Consider the following 8,017-nt stretch of genomic DNA (forward strand, 5'->3'; position numbering starts at 1 on the left):
GTGGATCATAGCATTAAACATAATGATCTAAATGTCTCATTAAAAAGCCGACCGGGCAGCCGGCTGCGGGCCCCCAGCCTGCCGGGCCCCCGCGCATGCGGTCGAGCAGCACCCTGTCTCTGCCGTCACACTGCGGAGAACCCAGAACAAGGCTGCCGCTCCGCTCCGAGCCCCGGGCCGTGTCAAGGCCTGCGGGCTCTGCTGGGAGGCCTTCCCCGGCTTGACCACCTGGAAGAGCAACTTGTTTCTTGCATAAGTTCTCCCCTGGGGGAGGCTGCTCTGTTGCTTTCTCCTCGGGCAAAACATCTTTCAAAACCTGCAAGCACAGGACCACCAACCAAGCAGCGAGGCCCCGCTGCAGAGCGACCCGTCCGCGGGCAGGGACCCGCAGTCACGCAACGCCGCGGCCGGCCCTGGGCCTGGGGCTCGTCCTGCCGCCCAGGAGCAACGCAGTGCCAGCGGCGAGCCTGCGCAGGGAGCGCGGCCTCGGTCCCGCGCGGAGTCCTCGGGGCTCGCTCTCCCGCCTCCAGGGCACCCTCGCCCTCCTCGGTCTGAGGTGCCTCAGGACGGTGGGCCCATCACCCCCACCCACGGTCCCCACCAGAGGGCTAGTGCCCCCACGTCCTCGGCCTTCAGGGTCGCGTCGACAGCGTATTCAGCATTTGTCCTCCGCACGGAAGGAGTGAGGGCTCGGGGGTGGAAGGCAGAGGCAGCCGGGGGTCGTGCTGCGCGGCCGATGGGGGCCCGCTGTGCCGGCCCGGACCGGACAGGAGCAGAGCAGATCTGCGGGCAGGGGGCCGCCGGGCCACCTCCCCAAGCCTGGGGCCGCTCTGCGACAGACCCCCGACTCGTCACGGTAGCTGAAGGGGACCGGCCACGGCAGGGCCCCCACAGAGGGGGCACGGCCCCGCCCTCGGCTCACGGCCTCTGCATGCCCTCCGTGCCGGGCGCTTGCGGCCCTGTCTTTAACGCGGCGCTGGAGCTGCCTCGTGGGGTCGTGGCAGGAAGCCACGCGGGAAAGCGGGCCCGCTGTGCGGGGCGGCGTCACGGAGGGGACAGGGACGCTCTGGGAGCCCCGGCGCTCGCCTGCCGCGCTCGCACATTCAGCGGGCACGCCCGCGGCCACCGCGCACACCACCGAGGAAGGCGACGGCTGGCGGGGCCTGTGACCCCAGGGCTGCCGCTGCCGCACGAGTGCATGTGACAGACACGGGTTCGTCCAGAAGCTGCGCCGTCCACGCGTGCGGCTGCCGCACTCAGCCGGAGCCCGGAGGACTGGAAGAGGCGCCTCCGGGCCCCCGCACTCCCGCCCGAGCCGAGCCGCTGGCGCCGTGGGGGTCGAGGAGGGGCCGCCGGCTGTAAGACTGTCCGCAGGGGTCCCAGGAGAAGGGCTGGCACCGGGGCCCTCGCATCCCTGGCTGTGGCTTCCCCGGCCCCTGGAGGGCGGGACTCTCTGCCGCCCCCCGGCCGATGGCCAGGGCGTTTCTGTACAAGGACAGCCCTTGGTTGTGTGACAGGACCACCTACTGGACGGGAGGGCGCGTGGAACCCGCGCGTGGCCCCGCTGCACCTCGGTACAGCTGCACGGCCAGGGCTTCTGCCCCCAGAATGCGCCCCAGCCTCGTGGGCTCCAGGCGGTGGCTCTAGTGCAGGTGGTGGGGGCGGAGACACCGGTGAGGGGCTCGGCCAGGGGCACTGGTTTATCACACACAAAACCTGCTGACTGGCCCCCGGCTGGTGAGGGTCAGTGGACTGAGCGCTGGCCTGCAAACCAAAGGGTCACTGGTTCGATGCCCAGTCAGGGCGCAGGCCTGGGGTGCGGGCCAGGTCCCCACTGGGGGGTGTGAGAGGCCACCCCGATCAATGTCTCTCACACATCGATGCTTCTCTCCCCTTCTTTCTCCCTACCTTCCTCTCTTTCTAAAAAGTAAATAAACAAAATCGTAAAGGAAAAAAAATCCTGCTGATTGATTTAAAGACCTCTTGTTCTTCCCTGTGGGAATGTCCAGCACTAGTTGAATCCGCCCACTTTTCGTTTTATTCTGCACTTTACTCCTTGGAGGGGAGACCGGCGGCCGGTCCCCCGACGCCGTGGAATGCCTCCGGGCGGGTCAGCCCCGTTTACTCACGAGAACTGTCGACGTCCTTTCTACTCAGCCAACCAGCAGGACTATCTTTATAAGAAAACACGATAAAGCCTTGCTGTTTTCTGCCTTAAATATTTTTTTAAAAAAACTGACGGGAGAAAAAGGCCAGACCGAGCTCTGCGCCTCTACAAGAGACGCCTCCGGCCACAAAGCCACAGCGGGGGAGCGCCTTCGTCCCCTTCTGCTGAGGGAAGGCCACCAGGGGGCCGGGGGCCGCAGCAGCCACAGGCACTGGGCAACAAAGGGGCCTGGCTGTGCTCCCGGGCCTCGCGCAGGACACGGGGCAGGCAGGTGTGGTTCCGGCTGCTTTCGATGTCCCTTTACTGGAAGGGCGCGTGCGGACGGCGTGCTCGGTCACCCCCCTTGCCGCGCCTGCGTGCTAACACGAATAAGTTTGTCTTCGGTGCTTTTTGTCTTCAGATGACGACGGTATTTCTTCCCTCCAGTCCCCATGTCCTCTGCTCATTGAGGTGGCCGGGGCCCCGGAACCGCAGGGACAGGAGCACTCACTGGGGACATCCGTCTCCTCCCCCCACTGGGAGGGTGGGGCTGGCGTCCCCACGGAGCGCAGAGCTCGCTGCGTGTCTGAAACGCAGCCTTTGTCAAGGCGACACTGTCCCTCGTGCCCCTGATTCTCACAGCGGGCGTGGGCCCTGTCAGACGCCCCTCCTGTGCCGAGACGAACCGGCCGCTTTTCCGTCCTGTTCGTCGCTGCGGCGAGAGGCTGGGGGGGGCTCTCTGGGGCCGACCCGGGCTCGCCTCGCCAGGACAGACGTCACCCGGGGATGGTGCGTTTCCAGTGCCCGCTCGGTCTGCGCGGCTCGTGCCTCCGAGCTGCCCGGTGCCCCCACCCCCGCAGGCCCCTGCGCTGTCCGCGCTGCCCTGGGAGTCAAGGGCGGGGGGGCGGGGGGGGCCGCGGCCGCGCTTTCTCTGCCTTTCTGAATAATTGGAATGAGACTGAAATGGACTGTTCTCTGCAGCTCCGGCCGCTCCGGCCGTTCTGCAGGAGCAGCCGGGAAGCCTCCCGAGCGAGGCGGCAGCTGGGGGGGCGGGGGGCTCCTGCAAAGGGAGGTGTGTGATCAGCGTCCCCTTCCCAGCAACCGGACACGGGAAACGCCGTTCTGTGCGGTGCCGGTTCTGGAACTTTCCTTGCCATCTAGGCTTTACTAACTTGGGAGCGATGGGCTCCTTACAGCACCCGCCGCGGCCCTCCCGTGCCTCCTGTGTCCGGATCAGCCTCTCAGCCCCCGCGGACAGCAGGCGGCGGTCTGCCCGTTTCCTTGGGGGTTCCACTCCACGGGAGGCTGCCTTTACGGTTTCCTCATTTCTTCTTCCGGCACATTCTTCCCAGCGTCCCGGGCTGGCGGGGAACGTCACCCCTGGGGCGGCCATGGTGCGTCCCCCGGTGAGAGTCTCCGCCACGTCCTGCACATGCAGCCCCACAGGTCCCTGACGCGGTTTCCTCTCTCTACCACCCGCGTGTTACCTGGTAACACGCGGTTTGAGGAGGTTGGGTGTCAGTTTCCACCCTGACTCCTCCCATGGGGAGCGGCCTGAGACGCGCCTGCGCGGGCGCAGCCGGGCCGCCTGCCAGGTCCCGCGTCCAGCGACGGACGCGGGCTCGGCGGGCCGCGGCCCTGCCGGCTCGTGCGGGAGCCCTCGCAGCCTGCCCGGGCTCCCGCCGCGGCTGCCGGTCCCTCAACGCGGCTGAAGCCCCGTCTACACCAGCACAGACAGTCTTTGCCTCCTGCGACCCCTTCGGCCTAATTCTATTTTTTTTATTTTATTTTAAGTGTCATGCATCTTTTGTTTTAAATGGGTTTTTCACACACGTCTTGGTGGATATTGTTTCTTTTTTAAATCTAATCTGAGAATTTTGCATAGGTTTAACTGATTTATATTTATTGCATTCTTATCTATTGGATTTCATCCTCCGGTGTTCTTTCTTTCCCACGCGTGCACCTCCCGGCTTGTGCCCGTGCCGCCCGGCCACGGGGCTGCCCTGCACCCGTCGTGCGGCTCAGCCGCCCGCCCCGCGTCGCCACGGTGTCCGGGCCCCAGCTCTGGACCCTCCGCAGCCCCTGCCGGGCTCCCCGCTCTGACGGAAGCGCCCCCGCCAGGAGAGCGCGCCCTGTGCACCCGCAGACGGAGGCCGGGCGCGGACCCCTTGCATCGGAAGCCCTGGCCCGTGCGCCTGTGGTTCCGTGGGTCACATGGGAGGGTCGGGTGTGAGGTGGGAGCCCGGCCACACCCTCCTTCCCCCGGGGATGCCGTCCAGTGCTGGGGGGCTCGTGAGAGCAGGGCCGTGTCTGGGCCTCGGGTTCGCTCTGCGACTCAGGAAGGACCGTGAGGGGCTTCCCGAGCCTGGTGTGTTTGCTGGACGTGGGCTCCGCACCCTTCCTGGCAGCCTTGCCATCTGCTGGCCTCCCCACCGGCCATCGCCCTGGAGCCCCGTGTCCCGAGGTCCAGGCCACAGGCCGCCCGCCCCAGGCCTTGTGCGCAGAGGGCCTTCGGGAGGCCGGCTCCCCGCGGGCTCACGTGTCCACTGAGCCAGACAGGAGGCGACCTGGGTGCGGCCCACGTTGTGGAGGAAGAAGCAAGCGCAGGCTCATCGGATGCATTTGTCTGAGTAACTTCTTTTGCCTCCCTGAGCCCCACATGGCGACGGGCCCCACTGGCCCCCGAGGGAAACCTCGGCCAGGAGGAGCCGGACAGAGGGACCCGCGTCAGCCTCGTCAGCTCGTGCGCCTTGGCTTCCTCACGCGGCCTCGGGCGCACAGCCCCTCCAGCAGGGCCTCGTGGGGGGCAGCGCGGCCCCCGGAGGCCCCAGAGGGCCGGGCAGGGGTGCGCAGAGAGGCTCACCTGCCGCCCTCCACAGCGACAGCCTCAGGGAGGCTGCCTGGCCTCTTGGTGAGCCCGGTCCCGGGGGGCCTGTCTGCGCGGCCCCAGCTGCCCTGCTTCCTGCCGGGCCAATCCAACAGGGAGCAGCAGGGTGCCAGGAGCACCACCAGCCCTAGGGGGGGACGGGGGCGGGGGGGCTGCGCGACAGCCTGCAGCTCGGCTGGAGCTTGCACTGCGGGCCTGCCTGCCTGCGGGGTCCACACAGCCACCACCAGACCTCCAGAGAGCGGTTCCAGGGGCCCGGCATGGCGCAGGGAGAGCCATGGCTCCCGGCGTTCTGAGCCGGATGGACAGCCCTCCACCCCCACCATGAGTGGCCACATTTGTGTGCAAAAGGGGAGCGTTGCCTCACCAGCAGCTGTCCTCTGGCCAAGAGGAGCAGAGAGCAGCCTGAGGCCGTGGTGACCTGCCGGTGCACACGGGCCGCCGTGCAGAGCGTGGAAAAGCCGCGGGTGCCTGGCACCCAGGGCCGGCCCGGCTGACCCAGCAGGGCCGCCCCCACGGGCCGCTTCTGAAAATGGATCTTCCATGAGTCTCATCTCGTTTATCCAGATTGTAGGCTTAGACCTCTGTGACTCCATAATCAAAAAGGGGGTGCAGGATGAGGGCGAGGAGATGTGGGTGTCGAGCTCGGGGCATGAGGGCTCTCGTGGAAGCCGGAGGCCTCAGCAGCAGCGAGGGCCACCCGCACGTGCAGGTGGCCACCCAGAGAGGGCAGGACGGGGAGACCGGCCTGGCTGAGGGACGGCCCTCCAAGCCCAGGGAGGCCGGAGGGCGGCGCGGATGGGGCTGGACTGCGGCTCCAAGCCCCCAGGGAGCTGGGTCTGTCCAGGTGCCAGGTACAGGCCCACGTGCCAAGCACCGTCAGCCCCGGGCACTGCTCCAGGGGCGGGGGCAGGGCACCAGCAGGCTCGGCCCTGCTCAGGGTGAGGGCCTTGGCATCTTGGGGACCAGCCGTGGTCCCGCGAGGGCGTGGGAGCACATCTTGTACCCGCAGAACCTTCCCGAGGCCAGCGCAGAGCCGGGGCCGGAAGAGAAGGCTTGGCTGGGCTGGCCGAACAGGTCAGGTGAGAAAGAGAAGGCGAACCAGTCCCTGGACTGAGCCCGGGGCACAGTTCCAGCTGCTCGGAGGGGTGGTGGTCACGGGGGTCGGGGGGGCCCGGGGCCAGGACCCTGCCCTGGCAGGACAGCCCTGCTGCAGGGCAGGGGCAGCGACCGGACCCCTCTCCCGTGCCTGGGCATCGGGCCCCCCCCGCGGCTGCCGTCACAGGGAGCTCGTGTGCACAGAGGCGGTGCCCGGGGCGAGGTCAGGGTCTGCAGGTTGACGCGTTGAGAGGGGACCGGAATCTGAGCGACCCCATCTTCACCGCCTGGACCAGGCGCTGGGGGCGGGGCATGCAGGCCCACGGGGGCTGCCAGGGGGCGCGAGGTCAGAGGAGGGGCCCAAGGGGAGGGCCAGGCCCCGGCACGTCTGGCCTGCAGACCACAGCGTGCCTCCCCCGCCTGGGCCCTCGCAGCCCCTGCCCCACGCGGCCCTGCTCGCTTCCTTCCCAGGCAGCCCGGCAGCCCCCCAAAACCTCACTCCCCCCAGAGCCGTGGCGCCGCACAGGCGATAAGCACCACCAGCCGGGCATCCCCACCCCCGCCCAGCCTGGGGCGCCCGTGAGGGAAGGCCAGGCCTGAGCTTGCGTCTTACAGTTGCTTCTTAATGGCGCCCTTGTTGTACAAAAGTAGTAAGTTCTTAGTGCTAAAATCCTGAAAAGTAGAGGGGAACTCAAAGAGTAAGTTCGGGGTGCTGGGCAGTGGCAGGTGCTCAGGACACGGGCGAGGGGCGGGGGGCAGCCGGGGCAGCACTGTGAGCCCAGCGTGACCCCCGACACCCCCGTGGGGCCCCGTAAGAAATGGCCGTGAGGGGCCCCAGAGCGGCCAGGGCTGTGTGCCCTGTGCGCCCAGTGCGGGGGTGGGGTAGGCCCAGGCCCACGGGCACCCGGGCGGCAGGTCGGGACCTTGCCGCCCCTGCGCGGTCACCGCGGGGGGACCTCTGGCCTGCGTGGGCTCCCGTGGAGAGAACAAGGGTGGGGGTCTCTGGCTCCTGTGTCTGAAGCCCACGGCCTCCAGCCCTGCCAGGTAACAGGCTTCCTCTTGTTTCTCTCCACCCGGCAGAGCGCACAGCACCTCCGGCGGCCGACAGCCGGCGACACCCCGATGCGAGCCCCGCCGAGACACGGGCGGCCTTCGCCATCAGAGGGGTGAAGGTGGAAGCCCAGGCCAAGGCCAAGCCCACCAGACCCTCCAGGGCTCACCCTGTGAAACCTAAAGGCTGCCGGCAGCCCCCCAAGATCCGGAACTACAACTTCAAGGACTGACCTCACCTCTCCCCTGCCCTCTCCCCACCTCCGCTCTCTCTGCAGCAGGGGTACAGGTGTGCCCCTGCGGGGGGCCGTGAGCGGCAGCACGGGGACCCCAGGACTGACGGGGTGTCCCACAGACCAAGGACAGACCCTGTCAAACCTGTGCCCCCACTTCTTGCAGACTCGTTCTGCGCGCGGGGAGGCGTGAGGGCCTCACCGGCAGCCCGTGCCGCCACTCCTGGCCCGACACCCACGCGCCGCCTGGCACGGAGGCCTGGAGCAGCACGCCCCCCGCGGCACGGGCGTTGCCCGGAGTGCTGCGCGCGTGGGGGCCTCCCACGGCGGGAACAGTGGGGCTGGGCGCCCCCCGTGCCCAGAGGGGGCCCCTGCGGTACCTGCGTCCCCAGGTGCCATGTCGGGGCAGACGCGGCCCCAGACACAGCACCTGCAAGAGGAAGAAACACACAGAAACCGGGGCCGGCCCCTCCGAGTGCCACAGGCCTGGTCCACACACCGCCCGCGCCACCCCCCTCCACGCCCGGGGAGCCGTGTCCCAGGAATCAGAGCCGGCCGGCCGACACTGGGGTGGATTCTCCGCGCGAAGTCAGCAGCCAACCA

General features: G+C 68.1%; 1 protein-coding gene across 1 annotated transcript in view; it reads left to right on the plus strand.

Annotated features, from left to right (window-relative positions):
- Positions 1-7,537, plus strand: part of CCDC57 (coiled-coil domain containing 57) — a 49,584-nt gene extending 42,047 nt beyond the window's left edge. The window contains exon 18 of the mRNA XM_054593075.1: positions 7,212-7,537. Within this exon, the coding sequence (XP_054449050.1) occupies positions 7,212-7,414 (203 nt within the window). The 3' untranslated portion in view covers positions 7,415-7,537. The remainder of the gene's footprint in view (positions 1-7,211) is intronic.
- Positions 7,538-8,017: the final 480 nt, after the last annotated feature.

The sequence above is a fragment of the Pteronotus mesoamericanus genome, unplaced genomic scaffold (assembly GCF_021234165.1).
Source record: "Pteronotus mesoamericanus isolate MK-2021 breed Mesoamerican mustached bat unplaced genomic scaffold, CSHL_Meso_final scaffold_408, whole genome shotgun sequence".
Lineage (NCBI taxonomy): Eukaryota > Metazoa > Chordata > Mammalia > Chiroptera > Mormoopidae > Pteronotus > Pteronotus mesoamericanus.